This window comes from Schistocerca americana, chromosome 8 (genome assembly GCF_021461395.2).
Source record: "Schistocerca americana isolate TAMUIC-IGC-003095 chromosome 8, iqSchAmer2.1, whole genome shotgun sequence".
Taxonomy (NCBI): domain Eukaryota; kingdom Metazoa; phylum Arthropoda; class Insecta; order Orthoptera; family Acrididae; genus Schistocerca; species Schistocerca americana.
The window spans coordinates 124,013,863-124,033,702 of NC_060126.1; the positions used below are offsets into that span (position 1 = coordinate 124,013,863).

At 45.0% G+C, this 19,840-nt stretch overlaps 1 protein-coding gene across 1 annotated transcript in view; it reads left to right on the forward strand.

The window, feature by feature from the left end:
- Positions 1–1,509: 1,509 nt before the first annotated feature.
- LOC124545616 (L-dopachrome tautomerase yellow-f2-like) overlaps positions 1,510–19,840 on the forward strand; it is a gene marked incomplete at its 5' end in the record, with an annotated part of 55,094 nt that continues 36,763 nt past the window's right edge. Inside the window, one exon of the mRNA XM_047124564.1 lies at positions 1,510–1,723. Coding sequence (XP_046980520.1) covers positions 1,510–1,723 — 214 coding nt within the window. The remainder of the gene's footprint in view (positions 1,724–19,840) is intronic.

Sequence of the window (19,840 nt, forward strand, 5' to 3'; positions counted from 1 at the left end):
CAACCGATTTCTCATACACAAACAGCAGTTGACCGGCGTTGCCTGGTGAAACGTGGCTGTGATGCCTTGTGTAAGGAGGAGAAATGCGTACCATCACGTTTCCGACTTTGATAGAGGTCTGATTGTAGCCTATCGCGACCGCGACAGTGCTGCTCGCGTTGGTCGAGATCCAATGACTGTTAGCAGAATCGGTGGGTTCATGAGGGTACACCGGAACGCCGTGCTGGGTCCAAACGGCCTCGTATCACTAGCAGTCGAGATGACAGGCATCTTATCCGCGTGGCTGTAACGGATCGTGCAGCCACATCCCTGAGTCAACATATGGGGACGTTTGCAAGACAACAACCATCTGCACGAACAGTTCGACGACGTTTGCAGCAGCATGGACTATCAGCTCGGAGACCACGGCTGCGGTTACCCTTGACGCTGCATCACAGACAGGAGCGCCTGCGATGGTGTACTCAACGATGAACCTGGATGCACGAATGGCAAAACATCATTTTTTCTGATGAATCCAGGTTCTGTTTACAGAATCATGATGGTCGCATCCGTGTTTGGCGACATCGCGGTGAACGCACATTGGAAGCGTGTATTCGCTATCGCCATACTGGCGTACCACCCAGCGTGATGGTATGGGGTGCCATTGGTTACACGTCTCGGTCACCTCTTGTTCGCATTGACGGCACATTGAACAGTGGACGTTACACTTCAGATGTGTTACGACCCTTGGCTCCACCCTTCATTCGATCCCTGCGAAACCCTACATTTCAGCAGGATAATGCACGACCGCATGTTGCAGGTCCTGTACGGGCCTTTCTGGATACAGAAAATATTCGACTGCTGTCCTAGCCAGCACATTCTCCAGATCTGTCACCAATTGATAACGTCTGGTCAATGGTGGCCGAGCAACTGGCTCGTCACAATACGCCAGTCACTACTCTTGATGAACTGTGGTATCGTGTTGAAGCTGCATGGGCAGCTGTACCTGTACACGCCATCCAAGCTCTGTTTGACTCAATGCACAGGCGTATCAAGGCCGATATTACGGCCAGAGGTGGTTGTTCTGGGTACTGATTTCTCAGGATCTATGCACCCAAATTGCGTGAAAATGTAATCACATGTCAGTTCTAGTATAATATATTTGCCCAGTGAATACCCGTTTATCATCTGCATTTCTTCTTGGTGTAACAATTTTAATGGCCAGTAGTGTAGGAGTTGAGACGTCAGCGTCATCGCATCTTGCGACCTGCAACCCCTACTCCTACCCTGCCATCCTCGCGCCTCCGCTCGTCGACGTCGTCGTGCTTGGAACACGATGAAGACGGCCATCGGGCAGATTTGTCGACGAAGGCTGCGCTTTCCAAAGCGCCCACGGCGACTGCAGCAGAGTGAGCGCGCGACTGGTGCCGGCAGACGCGGCGCGCCATGACGACGTCGGCGCTGCTGACGACGGCGGCGACGCTGCTGACGTCGGCGGCGGTGCTGCTGGCGACGGTGACGCCGCAGGCGCGCGGCGCGGCCGGGCCGCACGCGCTGCGCGAGGCCTTCTCGTGGCGGCAGATCAACTGGACGTGGCCGGCCGGCGGGCCGCCCGCGGGCGCCGACTACCAGCCGCGCAACAACCTGCCGCTGGGGCTCGCCGTCTGGCGCGACCGCCTCTTCCTCACCGTGCCGCGCCGCAAGGCCGGCGTGCCCGCCACGCTCGGATACGTCGACATCGACCGTAAGTCGCACCGCTGTGTTCCAGCAAGCGCACCGACCGCACTACTGATAAAATGCCCAAGCTACACCCGTCGGGTCACGTGACGTCCTCCACTCGTTACTTTGGAGACGCCATATTGGATTTCGCCGTATTTCGTTGTTTCCACATTCTACTATGTTCGTGCATAAGTTCTACATTCACGTCTGCATCTACATGCCTACTCTGCAACTCGCAATTAAGTGCCTGCCAGAGGGTTCATCGAACCACCTTCAAGTTACTTTCTACCGTTCTCTCTCGAAAAGCTCTGATTTCTCACCCAATGTGGCTTTCGACCATCCTACTCTGCCGATGACCAGCTCCTACGCCTCACTTATCTTCTCTCCCTCCAGCTTCTGTTCCTCTGCCATTTTTGTCCTCCTCGACCTCGAAAAGGCCTACAACCGCGTGTGGGATCCCACTCTCCTGTTTAAACTCCAGACCTACGCCCTTCCTATCAACTATGTCCGTATGATTGTCTCTCCCACCGCCCTTCCTACGTTACCATCTATAACTCTGATTGCTGCATCCCTCTGTGGGTGTGCCCCAGGGCTCTGTCCTCTCCCATCTCCTCTACCTCCTGTACATGGCAGATATGTTCCAACCACCCCCTCCAGTACACCTCCTGCAGTATGCCGATGACACCGCCTTCCTTGACCTCGCTTCTATCCTTCAGTGGTCCCACCACCTTCTCCAGAATCATCTTGACCTTTTTACTGCATGGCTCCTGAAAATCAATCCTTCCAAGACCCAGGCAATCATTGTAGCTTATACCACTCGCTCCTTCTGGCTCCTTGATTTTTTTACCATCTGCGCCCCTCCTGTCCGCCTCTCCCCCATCCTCTCCTACCTTGGCCTCACCATTGACCGTCACCCCACCTGGATCCCTCATCTCATATCCAATCCAAAGCCCACAACTGCCTCTGACTCTTTAAACTCCTCTCTGGCCGGACATGGGGGTTGAACCCCTCTACCATCCTCCACACCTACAAATCCTTAATCCATCCCATCCTCCATTATGCCAGTCCCACTTGGATATCCACCCCCCCCCCCAAATTCTATGTGTCCCTCCACATCCTCGAGCACCAAGCAGTCCGCCTTGCCTTTGGTACATGCCTCCCATCCCCCATGTGGATCGTCTATGACCTGATTCCTTTCCCCCATCTGCTGCTTTTCGTAGAACGTATCCACATCCTCTACACCTCCTGCCGACTTGATCCCCCTCATCCCCCGATTTCTCTTCTCCTCTTCAACCCCTGCCCTCTGCCACACCTTCACCGTTGCGTCGCCCCTATCCTTCTCCTAAGGTTGCTTCCATCTACTCCCCCTCCTGGATGGTTCCCTCTCTCCCTCCATTTATCCCTCCTCTCAACTCTGATCCTCACCTTCCCCTCCCGCCCTCTGTCCTTTTCCAAGGCTCCCTCTCCTCCCCCCCCCTACCACACTGTTTTGTTTTTCCCTGCCTATCCTCTGTCTGACTCCCTTCTCTCCCCCAAGTCCTTTTGCTTTCCCCTCCACAACCTTCCCCACTCCTTCTCACGTCCACCCAGCCCCACTCTTTTCTATGTCCTCTCCCTCCATCGCCTCCCCCCTTTTTCTTTCCCTCTCCTCCCCCCTTTTCCCCCCACCCCGCCCCCATCTGCCTCCGTGTCACCGCTATAGTGCTGTTTAAAGTGGGTGTTCAGTGTTACAATGAGCCACCATACTGTCACTAGGTGTGTTTTTAACAGTTGCGAATAAAAACCAGACTGTCGATGTGTTTTTTAACTGTGACTGTCTACTTACTATGTGTTTCAATCAGTATCACCGATCTTTTGTTTTTGTATTTTCTTCGCAACTTTTTCGCCTTGTTTCACTTTTTAACAGTCACCGTTTTGTCGCCTGCTTTTATTGTTCTATCTCCTAATTCTAATTTTTAGCTTTTCTCTAGGGTGCAGAATAGCGTATTGTGCTGCTGCCAACCTGCCCCCTCCCTCTTGGGGGGATGGGGTGGGGGTAGGGGGGCGGGGGGGGGGGGTGTCGCGGAGGGAAATCGAAATCCAGTAAAGGAAAAAAAAGCTCTGATTTCTCTTATTCTATTACGATGATCTTTTTTCCAATGTAAGTGGGCACAAACAAAATATTTTCACTCTCTGAGGAGAAAATTGGCGACAAATTTCATGAGAAGATCCTGCCGCAGAGGAAAACGCCTTTGTTTTAATGGCAGCCACACCAATTCGTGTATCACATCCGTAGCACCATCTCCCCCATTTCGCGATAGGACAAAATGAACTGCCTTTCGTTGAACTCTTCGATGCCCTCCGTCAATCCTGCCTGATGCAGTTACTCCAGAAGAGGACGGACAAGCGTACTGTAAGAGATCTCTTTAGTAGATCGGTACATTTTATTACTGTTCTGCCAAGTCCAGGGAGAGGAAATAAAAACTTTGAGTTTCGCCTATGGTGTAATTCTGTCAGAGGCAGCAAAAGTCTTGGAAGAGCAGTTCAGCGGAATGTACATTGTCTTGAAAGGAGGATATAAGATGAACATCAACAAAAGCAAAACGAGAGTAATGGAATGTAGTCGAGTTAAATCAGATGATCTGACGGAATTAGTTTAGGCAATGAGACAAAGTTGAAGATGAAAAAAGAATGGGTCTGAGCACTGTGGGACTTAACATCTGAGGTCATCAGTCCCCTACAACATTAAAAAAACTTAAACTAACTAACCCAAGGACATAACACACATCCATTCCATAGGCAGGATTCGAACCTGCGACCGTAGCGGTCGCGCGGTTCCACACTGAAGCGCCTAGAACCGCTCGGCCACAGCGGTCGGCTTGCAGACGAGTTGTGCTATTTGAGCTGCAAAATAACTGATGATGGTTGCGGCAGAGAGGATATAAAATGTAGACTAGCAATGACAAGGAAAGCGCCAATAAGTCTTTTCTGGAAATATTTGTATGGATTGTAGCCATATATGGAATTGAAACAAGGACGATAAACAGTGTAGACAAGAAGAGAATAGAAGCTTTTGAAATGTATTGCTGAGAAGAATACTGAATATTAGATGGATAGGTCACGTAACTAATGAGGAGGTAGCGAATGGAACTGGGGAGAAAAGAAACTTGTGGCACAACGCGACTAGAAGAAAGGATCGGTTTCTAGGACACATTCTGTGACTCATTAATGGAGTGAGGTGTGAGGGGGGAAAATCTTAGAGGGAGAACTAGACATGAATACAGTAAGCAGATTCAGTAGGATGTAGGTTGCATTAGTTACTTGGAGATAAAGTGGCTTGCTTGCACAGGATAGGATAGCACGGAGAACTTCATCAAACCAGTCTTCCGACTGAAGGCCACAACAACAACAGGTATTATGTCTAAAACATTTCTCAATTCGTTTTGATCATCTGATGACTTTATAAGAAGGTAAATGACTGCATCATCTCCAAACAATCCAAGAGGACTGCTCAGATTGTCTCCCAAATCGTTTATGTACATCAGGAACCGCAGAAGGCCTATAACACTTCCTTGGGGAACGCCTGATGTTACTTCCGCTTTACTCGGCGACTTCGCGCCATTTACTACGAACTGTGACCTTTCTGGCAGGAAATCACGAACCCAGACACATAACTAAGACGATACCCTATAGATTCGCATTTTAATTAGAAATTGCTGTTTAGGAACGGTGTCAAAATCCTTCTGGAAATCTAAAAATATGGAATCAGTTTGGCATCCCCTGTCATTACTTCGTGAGAGTTAAGAGGTAGTTGTGTTTCACAGGAATATTTTCTGGATCCGTGTTGGCCATTTGTCAATAAATCGTTTTCTTCAAGGTGATTCATAATGTTCGAGCACGGTGTGTGTTCCAAAATCCTACAGAAAATCGACGTTAGTAATATGTGTCCGTAATTCAGCGGAATACTCTATTTTTTTCTTGGTACTGATGTGACTTGTGCAGCTTTCCAGCCTTTAGGTACGGATCTTTCGTCGAGTGGGAGGTTGTATGTGATTTTAAGTGCGGAGCCATTGTATCAGCATATTCTGAAAGGAACCTCACTGGTACACAATCTGGACCGGAAGCTTTGCCTTTCTGAAATGTTTTAAGCTGCTTCGCTACACGGAGTATACCTGACTCTAAGTTGCTCGCATTGGCAGCTGTTCTTCTTTCGAGTTCTGGAGTATTTATTTCGTCTTCTTTGATGAAGGAATTTCGGAAGACCGTGTTTAGTAATTCTGCCTTAGCAGTGCTGTCAGCAGTAACATTACCTCTATTGATTCCGTCTTGCCACTGCATTGAAGTTCGCGCTAAATTTCGAGCCTCTTTACAAGTTCGCCAATCTTGAGGGTATTACGTTTTATTTATATTCGCATGCAGATTCACATAATACAGATTTCAGTCACCAATAATTCTCGTGGACTATTTACGACAGTCTGCCAACTATAGGCTAACTTCTCAATTCCGTGACTGTAGAAATCATGAAATGTCCAACTATGTTTGCGGCTAATCGTACTGCTAATGTTCCTGGTCGCATAATATTTCTACACTACTGGCCATTAAAACTGCTACACCAATAAGAAATGCAAATCATAACCGGATATTCATTGGACGAATATATTATACTAGAACTAACATGTGATTACATTTTCACGCACTTTGGATGCATAGATCCTGAGAAATCATTACCCAGAACAACCACCTCTGGCCGTAATAACGGCCTTGATACACCTGGCCATTGAGTCAAACAGAGCTTGGATGGCGTGTACAGGTACAACTGCCCATGCAGCTTCAACACGATACCACAGTTCATCACGAGTAGTGACTGGTGTATTGTGACCAGCTCGATACTCGGCCACCATTGACCAGACGTTTTCAGTTGGTGAGAGATCTGGAGAATGTGCTGGCCTAGGCAGCAGTCGAACATTTTCTGTATCCAGAAAGGCCCGTACAGGACCTGCAACATTCAGCCGTGCAGTATCCAGCTGAAATGTAGGGTTTCGCAGGGACCGAATGAAGGGTGGAGCCACGGGTCGTAACACATATGAAATGTAACGTCCACTGTTCAACGTGCCGTCATTGCGAACAAGAGGTGACCGAGACGTGTAACCAATGGCACTCTGTACAGTCTCGCCGGGTGATACGCCAGTATGGCGATGACGAATACACGCTTCCAATGTGCGTTCACCGCGATGTCGCCAAACAAGGATGCGATCACCATGATGCTGTAAACAGAACCTGGATTCATCCGAAAAAATGACATTTTGCCATTCGTGCACCCAGGTTCGTCGTTGAGTACACCATCGCAGGCGCTCCTGTCTGTGATGCGGCGTCAAGGGTAACCGCAGCCATGGTCTCCGAGCTGATAGTCCATGCTGCTGCAAACGTCGTCGAACTGTTCGTGCAGATGGTTGTTGTCTTGCAAACGTCCCCATCTGTTGACTCAGGGATCGAGACGTGGCTGCACGATCCGTTACAGCCATGCGGATAAGATGCCTGTCATCTCGATTGCTAGTGATACTAGCCCGTTGGGATCCAGCACGGCGTTCCGTATTACCCTCCTAAACCGACCGATTCCATATTCTGCTAACAGTTCAAATGGTTCAAATGGCTCTGAGCACTATGCGACTTAACTCCTGAGGTCATCAGTCGCCGAGAACTTAGAACTAATTAAACCTAACTAACTTAAGGACATCACACACATCCATGCCCGAGGCAGGATTCGAACCTGCGACCGTAGCAGTCGCCCGGTTCCAGACTGTAGCGCCTAGAACCGCGCGGCCACTCCGGCCGGCTCTGCTAAGAGTCATTGGATCTCGACCAACGCGAACAGCAATGTCGCGATACGATAAACCGCAATCGCAATAGGCTACAATCCGACCTTTATCAAAGTCGGATACGTGATGGTACGCATTTCTCCTCCTTACATGAGGCATCACAACAACGTTTCACCAGGCAACGCCGGTCAACTGCGGTTTGTGTATGAGAAATCGGTTGAACACTTTCCTCATGTCAGCACGTTGTAGGCCAGCAGTGTAATTGTTGTGGGTCTAAGGCGAACAACACGTCGAGCCATGTTCGGAAAGCATTTTCATCCAAAAAGGAAGTCCCTTGAAGACTGCTCGATAGAGAGCGGAAAAAGCGAAAATCTGAGGGCGCAAGATCAGGTGAATAAGGTGGGTGTGGAATGACTTCCCAACTCAACTGTTGTACATTTTCTTTTTCAGTGTAGCAGAATGGGGGTGGGTGTTATCGTGAAGTAACATCACACCACACAGCTTTCTTGGTCATTGTTCTGGGATTGCATCTGCAAGACGTCTCAGTTTTTGACAATAAATGTTAATAGTGATGGTTACACCTCAGGGAAGCAATTCCTAGTATCTTTTGTGGATTTGTGCAGGTCTCTGTTTGGCCTCAACCATTCCTCTCTTTTCCTTATGTTAGCATAAAGACGCCATTTGTGGTGTCACCGCCAGACACCACACTTGCTAGGTGGTAGCTTTAAATCGGCCGCGGTCCATTAGTACATGTCGGACCCGCGTGTCGCCACTGTCAGTGATCGCAGACCGAGCGCCACCACACGGCAGGTCTCGAGAGACTTACTAGCACTCGCCCCAGTTGTACGGACGACTTCGCTAGCGATGCACACTGACGAAGCCTCGCTCATTTGCAGAGCAGATAGTTAGAATAGCCTTCAGCTAAGTCAATGGCTACGACCTAGCAAGGCGCCATTAGTAACATTGCATGTATCTACAGAGTCTCACTTGTATCGTCAAGAGCGATGTACAACAATGATGGATTAAAGTTAAGTATTCCAGCAGCTACGTACTTTTCTTTATAGCATTCATTACGTATCCTGTTTCAGACCTATCTACTAGCCTGCGTGAGTTAACGCGTGCCTTTCGCCTACTTCCGAGTGGCGTGGCTGTCTTAATACGGCACAACACCATTTCTCGTCACTAGTAACGATACAGGATAGGAATGGTCTGTGTTGATCAAGAGCCAATTGATGATGAGCAAGCAGAGATGCACATATTGCCAGCCGTTGATTCAAGTGATTTAGCCTAGCAGAGTGCAGTATCCATACACGCGATTTCTGAACCGTCTCCATTGCATGCAAATGTCGCACGATGGTGGATTTATCGCAGTTCATCACATTTGCCAGTTCCCGGGTGCACTGACGTGGATCATTGTGCATTAATGCGTTTAAACGATCTTTATCAAACCCTGAAAGTCTTCCTGAACGTGGAGAGTCGCTAATGTGAAAACGATCCTCCTTAAAACGAAAAAACCATTTTCTTGCGTATCCTGTCCAGTGGCTTTATCCCCATTGACGGTGCAAATGTCTCTGGCTGCCTGTGCAGCTGTCACTTCTCTACTGAACTGAAACAGAAGAATGTGTCGGAAATGTTCCGATTTCTCCACTTGGCACTCCATTGTCTAGCGTCCACAACTCCACTCACTATCTCCAAATGACAATATGTAAACTCAAATAGCAAGAGTGATCTACAAAAAAAAAAATGACAATCGATAAATAAACCCAGGCCAACAGGGATACCAACATGCAAAACAAAAACGCTACGAACATATACATTAACCTAGCAACTTGCGTGTTATGACAGTACGCCGTTTCAAGGCAATGGCGCAGTGAAGAGTTATCACAAACACGTCACTCTTGGTACGATATATATATATATATATATATATATATATATATATATATATATATATATATACGTAGGTTGGAACTTAAATAGTGGCAACACTTCTGTGGAGACACTATGCAATGGAATCTACTATTGCCGCTGATAGCACACGTTGTTGACATACCTACCTTACCTCCGAGCAAATTGACTCGCCCGTCCCACGTTACCGGCGTGCGCACAGTCGATTGTTTCAGTGATTCCCAGCATCCCGTTCTCAAAGTTCGCGAGCCAGCCCCATCTCATAACAGTTATAGGACACCACCAACCGAAGAATCACAAACTTTGTCGAAGTTTTGTATTTTTTTATACAACTTTTCTTGTTATTTATCGAACGGCCCATGTACTTCAACTGCTAAGATGCACTGACAGTCAGACTTTTTTGTACAAGCAAATATACATCAAGGCTTTTGATATGCAGTGTCATTAGTATTTATTAACTTTTTTAGTATTGTTCTCTTTTTATACAGGACATTCAGTTGCTGATTACCTTTAATATTATTGGATAAGCATTTCTTAAGTCTCTTTAGTAATAATGGAACAAACATACAGCTTTCGAGAAATTTTCAAAGGAATTTACATTGTTATTTTTTAACCTGTTCCAGAATAATAACTTGATGGTGCCAGCAGACTTGTGAAAGGATTCTTCCAATAAGTATAGGAAATAAATCTGATCTAAGGGTACCTTCCGCCAGCTGCGCACAAAACACACACACACACACACACACACACACACACACAGACTAACCCCGAAAAATCACTCTGTTAAACCACTAACAAAAACAGCTTTAGCTACCAACCAAGAGTAGAAGCTGCCGATAGGGAACCACATGAAAGTAGTGGGGCCGTAGTATCTACATAATGAGCGTGTACAAAAGACCTGAGTAGTACGGACGTGTAGTACACAGACAACATTACAGGTAAAAGTATAAGCACGAGTGCTCAGGGGTTACTTCAAGCCCCAAAGCGATCTCGAATATTACAGTGGTCTACAAGTATGAAGGTCGGTGTCTGATGTTATTTGCACAACACAGTTTTGTATCCTCAGTGGTGTGGCACATGTGCAACGATTCATGTTTCCCAAGTTCGTGTGTAAGTCTTACTGTATTAGCAAAACACTTAAAAACTAATTTTTGACATAATATTGATTCTCATAGACATAAACTGAAAGAAATTCCTGGTCTGCTAGAAATCTGACGAAGTCAATGGGCCGGCCGGTGTGGCCGAGCGGTTCTAGGCGCTTCAGTCTGGTACCGCGCGACCGCTACGGTCGAATGTTCGACTCCTGCCTCGGGCATGGATGTGTGTGATGTCCTTAGGTTGGTTAGGTTTAAGTAGTTCCTAAGTCTAGGGCACTGATGACCTCAGATGTTAAGTCCCATAGTGCTTAGAGCCATTTGAACGAAGTCAATGCCCGCCGTGACATACATCGTGACGGAAACTACCTGTTACAGATTCACAATTAGTTCCACGTAAGTAGACAAGTCCTGGGACATCGAATCTGGGGAAGGCTAGCGTCTGAGGAGGCTACGGCTCTAGGGGTGATGGCTGGTAGTTCGATGTGGCTGCTGTGGAGTATCTTCCCTAGTAGCTGCTGGAGGATCGTTGCGGCGCGGCGCAAATCCAGAGGCTGGGCTCAGTTGGACAGAGCTGCCGTGCATGGCCGGCGAGAGCTTAACAAGATCTCCAATGAATAGGCTACAGTAAAAGACCTTGGAATAATCTTGGATGAACACCTAAACTGGGAAGAACAAACAGTCACAGCTTGCCGGAAATCGCTCTCCTCCCTACACGCAATTCAAAAATTTAGAAAAATATTTCCAACCCATGTTAAACAAAAATTAGTCCAAACACTAGTCTTGCCTAATCTTTACTACTGTGATGTAGTTCAACATGGCACAAATAATGAAAATTCGAGATGCCTCGAGCTAGTGATGAATGCTTGTGTTAGATACGTATGCAACATACGGTTGTATGATCATATCAGTCCTTCATACTCCCAGCTAGGTTGGATACGCCCACATAAGGCACGCGATCTCCACACGATGTGCTTACTTCATCGATTTCTTAGCCACTGGTGCCCCCGCTAGTGATGAATGCTTGTGTTAGATACGTATGCAACATACGGTTGTATGATCATATCAGTCCTTCATACTCCCAGCTAGGTTGGATACGCCCACATAAGGCACGCGATCTCCACACGATGTGCTTACTTCATCGATTTCTTAGCCACTGGTGCCCCCAATACTTATCTTCTCACATTAAACACCTATCATCATTCCACAACCGCAATACCAGATCGGATACGTCTAGCATCTTGGCTGTACCTTTACATAACACTAAATCTTTCTCCGTGTCATTCTCCATCTCAGCCATACGACTATGGAACGCGCTCCCCTGTGATCTGCGTCTTATCCAAAACCACTCAACATTCAAGAGGGAACTTGAGACTTACATATTAGGGACGGTATAGCCACCATTGTTGTGCCCCACCTCATCTTTTTCTTTCTCCTCTCCATCATAGCATCGAATTTTACCATTCTATTTCTCTTCCTCTAACCTATCTACCTCTTCTATATCTCTTTCACCCCATTCCATCGTCTTATGTCTCTGCTTGATGAGAATAACTCACAAGCTGCGAGAATATAACGAGAAAATTCCCAACTAGCAATAGGACTGACACTAATAAAAGAAAAATATGTTTACTTTCATATACATAGTCATTATTATTATCATTATCATTATCATTATTATTATTATTATTATTATTCTTGATTGTTATAATTATTTTTTGATTGTTATAATTATCATTGTACTACTTTTATAATCTCTATTTTTTTCTCTAACATTAATACTGTATAACATGTTATATGTCCTAATTTTCTGTAGACACTGAAATTTGTTGAATCTGAGTATGCCTGGTTAGGTGTAAGAGAGGGCCTGAAGGTCCTAATCTTGCCAGGTAAAATAAATGCATAAATAAATAAATAAATAAATAAAGCCTGTAACGTGTGCATAAGCTGCCTGCTAGGTGTCCAGCAGTGTAAAAACAGGCAGCAGGCGGAAGGACATGTGCGGCGCTTGATGGTGGGTGTAACACAGTGCTGCGACTGCAGCGCCACTATCGTCGAAGTAGTACAAGCTGCTGGCGGTGAGGCTGGCGCCTTGTCGTAGCTAATCACTTGCCGTACTTGCATTCCACCGCCAGACGCGGAGAAACGCCTGTGGCACTGGAACCTGACTACCCGCTAGTTACGGTTGCTGTACCGGAAGCAGAAGTGGCTGGCGAATGACTATTGCCTTTATTGGTAACCAGCTACAGTGGGATACACATGACTTCAGGAGAATGCTGACTCTCCCTTAAAAGTGGCATACAGGGTATTTAGAAACGAATATACGGAATTTAACGCATTTTAACATTTATACATTCATATTACAGTTATTATAAAGAATACAGCAAACGAAAGAGCATCTCAAACAGTCTTACAAGTGTTTAGTGTGAGCACTATTCGTTACACAGCGAGTCGGTAGGCGGTTTCTTCCCAAACTTTAATCAGTGTGTCTGGAGTAACTGTTGCAACAATGCTGTTTCAAATGTGTCAAGTAGATCAGCTGGTAGAGGAAGCACATACACATTATCCTTTATAAACCCTCAAAGGTAAAAATTAAATGACATCTGGTCGTGTCTGAACATGGAGGTCATGTAAAACAAGTTCTGTCACCCGGCTCCTAGTGGTCGGGTACAACGTTATGCCAGTGAGGTAGCCACCATCTTGCTGCCAAATAAAGATCTGTGGTTGAATTTAAGATAAGAACACAAGTTACAATTGTTTCACCGAAAAATAATGACCTATAAACTTTCCGCCGAGTATTTGGCACAGAAACATTCATTTTAAGAGAGACACGTGGGGATTTTTTGACTTCCAGATGCTTGCATTGTGTATGTTCACATTTTTACTTAGGCAAAATTTCGATTTACCACTGAAGACGACACGATCCAGAAAATCTTTATAGTCACGCGTTTGCAAAGTTGGCTTGTAAACCGCAGTCTGTAGGCTTTAGATCCTGTAAAAACCGCAAACGCAAGGCTGCTCCCCCCCCCCCCCCCCCCCCCCGCCCTGCCACCCTCCTACTAGCTCTCAGGGAAAGGAAAAAATATCACGTAGTCAGAAGTTTTTATTTTAAGAAAATTATTTAAAACATGAAATTGCGCAGGGTTTTTAAAGGGTCGGAACTGGAACTTTGTATGGCGGTTTACAAGTCCCCATTCGTCTTCCAAAATATTAAAAGCGCTTCATACCCCCAGGTGTAGCCCTCTCTGCCGATTTTTTTCATTTGTAACGGAGAGGTCAGACACCAATGTTCATAGATGTAGCTTCAAAAATACTTTAGCAGTTCATAATGAGGGTATATTTTCTAAAAAAGCTTTCACCCATTGGTTCACCCACATTGGGTTAAATTCCCAAAAATTCTGAAACAGGTATTTCTTTATTTCTGACCGAGGAACCAAATACCAATTTTCGTAGGTCTAGCTCCAAAATTACCTTAATAATGCCATTTTTCAAAAAAATCTTTATCCCATATTCCACCCCCTTAAGGTTGGAACTTCGAAGAATCCATTCTCAAACGACACCTACAGTATAAGATCTGTATCTCCTCCAAATTTCAACATTTTATACCTAACAATTTGGGCTGGGGATGATGAGTCAGTCACTCAGTGAGGACATTGCTTTTTATTATTATTGTTATGTGCGATTAGACCCTGTTGGATAACGCAGACCTTCTTGATTCTTTTCCCTTTTTTTCACATTGCTCCCATTTTTTCTCCATGGACTCTCTTCCTTTCCTCTGTCCATTTTGTTTCTGCTTTTTTCAGAGCTTCGTATTCTGAGTTCCCATCTGTTAACTTTCCGCTTAAATACCTTTCTGTCCAAAATATCTGAATAATTTATGTGAGCTTTTTGTAGGTCCTTTTTGACCTCTTGTATCCAGGGTATAGTTTTAAGTCCGTCTGTGTATTTAAGAATTTCGTGCTTAAGGTTTCTTTTCGGAAGCCTAGAGACGAGCTCATAAAATTTTAATCGGTTATCTCTAATGTCTGCTGCAAGGTTGGACAATTTCTCAGTTACTTGACGAGACTGTATTTATAGCCCTCTTCTGTTTTCTTTGCCCTTAGTACATTTCTGACTATTTTAGTTCTTTCTTTAACAAGTATTTTAGGTCACCTTTTATGTGGAGTGTCAGGGTTTCACTGGCATACTGGACTTTAGGTTTTAATACTGTATTACAGTGCCTAATTTTAGTAGTTTTGGACATGCATTTTTTATTGAACACCTTGAAGGTTCTTTCACAGGCCCTCTTTAGTTTTTGGAGGCGAATGTTTTGTGCTATTTTCTCTCTCCGCGTAGGTTCAAGGACTTCACCTAAGTATCTAAGTATTTCAAATATGGGACTCTATTGATATGACCGTATTTTTTAGTCAAGTTTTGGGTGTTAGTTTTTGTGCCGATGAACTCAGACTTTAGGAAAGATATTTGCAGACCAACTTTCTCTGCACATTCTTTAAGGGTTTCAACCTGTTCGACTGCCGTTATCATTCGCTAGTACGGCTAAGTCGTCAGCAAAAGCTAAACATGAAATTTTTATGTCATCATTGACTCGCCCCATCTGTATAGGTTTCCAGCAGTTTTTATTCTTCAATACCCTTTCCCATTCGCGGATGATCTTGTCCAGCACAGGGTTGAATAAGAGAGGAGACAGATCATCACCTTGTCGGACGCCAGTTTTGATCAGGGAGGGCTCAGATATTTCACCCATGAATTTCACTTTGGAGATAGTATTGTTCAATGTATCTTTAATGAGGTTATGGGTTTTTGGATCTAAATGGTTCAAATGGCTCTGAGCACTATGGAACTTAACATCTGTGGTCAGCAGTCCCCTAGAACTTAGAACTACTTAAAACTAACTAACCTAAGTACATCACACACATCCATGCTCGAGGCAGGATTCGAACCTGCGACCGTAGCGGTCACGTGGTTCCAGACTGAAGCGCCTAGAACCGCACGGCCACAACGGCCGGCTTTTGGATCTAACCCTTGTTCTTCAAGTATATCGAAAAGTGCTTGTCGTATGTCTTTTTGAAGTCAACAAACGTGCGAATTATTGGGCTGTTTCTGACTGCTTTGTATTTTACCTCTGCTTTTAGACTGAAAAATTTGTTCTGTGCTGGATCTATTGGGGAGAAAGCTATCTTGGTATTCACCAGTTTTATTTTGCAGTTGCTCCTGCACTCTTTGAAGAAGACAGGCTGATAAAACTTTGTAAGCGAGCTGAAGTAGGGATATACCTCGATCATTATTTACATCAATTTGTCTCCTTTTTTGTGTAATGGATGAATAAGTGCACATTTCCATTCCTGGGTTAATTTTTCTGTCTCCCAAATACCTGCAATGATTTGGGTTAATTCTCTGAGAGAATTTGGTCCTATAGTTCTCAGTAGCTGAGCTATAATCCCATCTTCACCAGATGTTCTACTCTTTCTTAATTTAATAGTGCGTTTGTGAATTTCTTCTTGTGTTGGTGGGAATGATTCAAGGTGCGTCTAAGTAGGCCTTTCTTTATGTAATCTCGAAGGTGGTTCCGGACAATCAAGGAGTGTCGAAAAATTCCCTACAGTTTTCCTGGGTGAAATTTTTCCATGTATCTGCCCGGCCTTTTTCCAGTTCTTCCCAAGCTTAGTTTCTTTGATTCTCCTGGAGTCAAATTTCTACTGGTGCATTTTCTTGCAGTGGACTCTCTTTGGGTAAATTTCATTTTTAACCGTGTTAGATATTGGTCTGAATCTACGTTTGCACCTTGGTTCAAAATGGTTCAAATGGCTCTGAGCGCTATGGGACTCAACTTCTAAGGTCATCAGTCCCCTAGAACTTAGAACTACTTAAACCTAACTAACCCAAGGACATCACACACATCCATGCCCGAGGCAGGATTCGAACCTGCGACCGTAGCGGACGCGCGGTTCCAGACTGTAGCGCCTTTAACCGCTTGGCCACCACGGCCGGCTACGTTTGCACCTCTACGGACTTGTATGTCATGAACTTCCTTCTGTAGAGAATACGAGATGGCAACATGATCAATCTGATAATCAACGAGCTCTTTAATGGGGGATCTCCAGGTCCTCTGTTTTCGAGGATTCTTCTTGAATGATGTTGACATGATTTTAACGTTGTTTTATTGGCATAGTTCGATAAGCCTTCTCCCGTTTTTGTTGGTAAATTTATCGGCGGGATATTTTCCCACAGATTTACAGTATGTTTTTCTTTGCCTATCTGAGCACTGAAATCACCCAATAAGATTTTGATGTTCTGCTTTGGAAATTTAGTCATTACTTTCTCAAGGTCGGTCCAGAATTTCTCCACAGCCTGTGAATTCTTTTTGTTAGCAATGTTGGTGGGTGTATGAACATTAATTAAGATATATTTCGTGTTAGCGCTCTGCATGCGCATTGTCGTAAGGCGACTTCTTAGGGGGCACATATCTCGAATGGAGTCTGTTACATTATACTGTATGACAAAAGTCATTCCCAGAAGCGGAGCACCTTTAGTGATACGTTTTTCTGTTTTACACTTAAATATGCAGTAATTTCCATAATGTACTGTGGCTTCATCTGTGCATCATGTTTCTCAAAGGCCTAAAATCTGAATTTTTTGTAGATCTAACTCCTGTACTAGGATGTGTAATTTTTCCGGTTGAATTATAGCGTTGATAGTAAATGTGCCTAGATAAGATAGTTTTGGCTGGAAGTCTGTCAGAGAACTCCTACTCTCAAGACCCGGTTACCGCCTGTTGGCGGGTGGATTGAGTAGCTTCTCGCGTTTGTCCAATGTTTCCACTGGCATATTAGAATCAGGGATTGTTAGTTCCTGGAGCAATTAATGCAGTCGCCCCTAACATAGGGAACAGACACTGACCAGAAAACCGCCCATTATGGGTTCAGACGCGTCTGGGTTTGCTATCGTTAGCTTTTATATTAACCCTAAAAGCATGGCTGCCTCTTCCGCCAGTTCCGCCGTACTGATGATCTTTATCTCCGCCTTCACTGCCGTTGAGGTCTTCACCGTTACCCTGGCAAGGGGCCCTCTCAAGGTACTATGACCCGAGCCAAGTGAACCAACGTTTTTTACGAGGTGCGACTCACCCCCCTCCTCCTTTCTCAACCGGGCTTGGTAGCGGCTCTCGCGTCCGTCGGCCGTCGTAATTTAATGTATATATTATTATTGTTATTATTATTTTTTGATTGTTGCCGACTTACGTGGTGGGCCTTAATAAAAATGATATTTAAGTTGAACAGTGTAATAAACTTTTCATATAAATTTCCTCGGCTAGTCAGTTGACGTTAAAGCAAAAGATCTTTAGTTATTAATTACAATTGCGGCCCACACACGCGCGAGAGTATTTTCTTACCTCCGTTAACCATTGTATTGTAGTCAGAGTCCTGGCTCTGGGTCTCGGCTATGGTACTGAAAATAAGAATCTTAAAGCTAAGTATTTCTGCAACTTCGTGCGGCTGTGGAGAAAAATTGATATTATGCTAATAGCGGGCGAGTTTTCAGCTTCCGTTAAATTTTCATAAGTTAATATCGCCACGTAATGGCGTCGTTGGCTGCATCGGCCGCTGCGATTGTTGAGCTGTAAATTACTTGAATGCAGGTTAATTCAAGGAAGGCGGACATGAAATCGGGATCACCTCTTACAAATTAAAAGTGCACAATAAATTTAAATCAGTATATTATATGCTTAACTCATACAAATATGCTTACATTCGTCAGCACACGCAAGATGTCCCTCTAGACACATTCAAGACAAAAGAGGAAGTAAGGTCGACTAAAAAATTAACAAAAGAGTGTAACTGGGCGTCTCTTTAGATCATTCTGTCATAAATTATTTCTTTGCAATCTAAACCTACACAGAGAAATTATTATTTTAAGGCTACATGAAAAAAAAAAATCTCTTACAAATTATGAATGTCTTCTTTATAAATAATTTAAAGTCTTTTCGTAATATGGCACTGGGGACGCTATATTGCCCCCCGAAATGTTTATGTCATAAAAAATGTTCGTGTTTTTTGACATAAATATTTCCTCTTTCATGTCCATAGTGTCCACACGCAGATTTTTCTTTCACAGTTTACATATGTCACATCGTATGTTGTAATTACTGAGGTGCGTTGCACACAAAGTGTAATACAGATGAGGTTCAAGGTATACAACCACGAGTTAGTCCGGAATATTTGAAGTCCCAGGGGTGTCAACTGTTCGCTCCCCATTTGGCGCGGCCGTAGGGAAACCTGGGGAAAACCTCGGCGGAGCGACAGACTAACTGCTTTTGTCACTTTCACTTAATTGTTTCTGGAATGTCATTGGAGTACAGGATGTGCATACAAATATTTTTGTTGCACTATGCAAAAAATGAGGTCATTATAACAATTGATTGCGGTGTCGTTGATGATCTACGCCGCGACGTTTGGCTCGCGACGGCGTCGGTTGGTGTGTTCGGTGCTCGGCGTTCGCGGCGACTGCGGAGAGGTCAACGCCCGCTCGACGCCAGCGTGTGTCTCGCCGTCGCGAAACGTCAGAATCAGCTGATCGGCTGCACCGTTGGCAATGCGCTTCTGTCTCGGCCGGGCGTGGCGGAGTGGGATGATATCCGCCCCCCGCTCTTGTTGGCAGGAGTCAGCTCTGCTACGCATCTCCGACGTAGTACATGAAACACACACACAACCAACGTAATATTTGTTTCCCGCTGCAGATGGTTACGCTAGTGGGAAAGGAGCATTTATTAGTGCGGCAGTTGTTGTTAAGTTTTCGCCAGTTTCCGAGTGTCAAGCTAGCCCTGTCTTGCAGAAAACATGACATGGACCTTCTCCCGTGAATGCAGTTTTGATGCAATACTATTTCCATTACAACGTCAGTTTTTGCCTTGACAAAATTGTTTTCGCCGCACTCGCAGGCACTGGTGAGTGTCCCAATACGAGCTTAGCACAAACATTCGCCGTTTCTGCGGTCGCTGTTTTGCAACAGTCCACGCATCGTATTCCAATTTCGCATTATTGTGCTCACTGAAACTACAGTCTGTCCCAAAAATATTGACTGTGGGTTCACTTCACGTTAACAGTTCACATTTATAGTAAATTCACAGTTTTTCGTGCGTAATATTGGCGTTTGGCGTCTTCACCGCTGTTGAACGTTCAATACTAGCACTTCACTGTCCATATCACAGTTTCACCTTCACAGTTTTTCACACTGCTTAAAGTAACTGTTTCGATTAGTTCACAAACACTAATGTATTTCGTTCAGTCTGAACTGGATTTTGGCTAGTGCTGGATTTTACCAGTCTCTCGCACTAATTGTCTCTTTTCATTT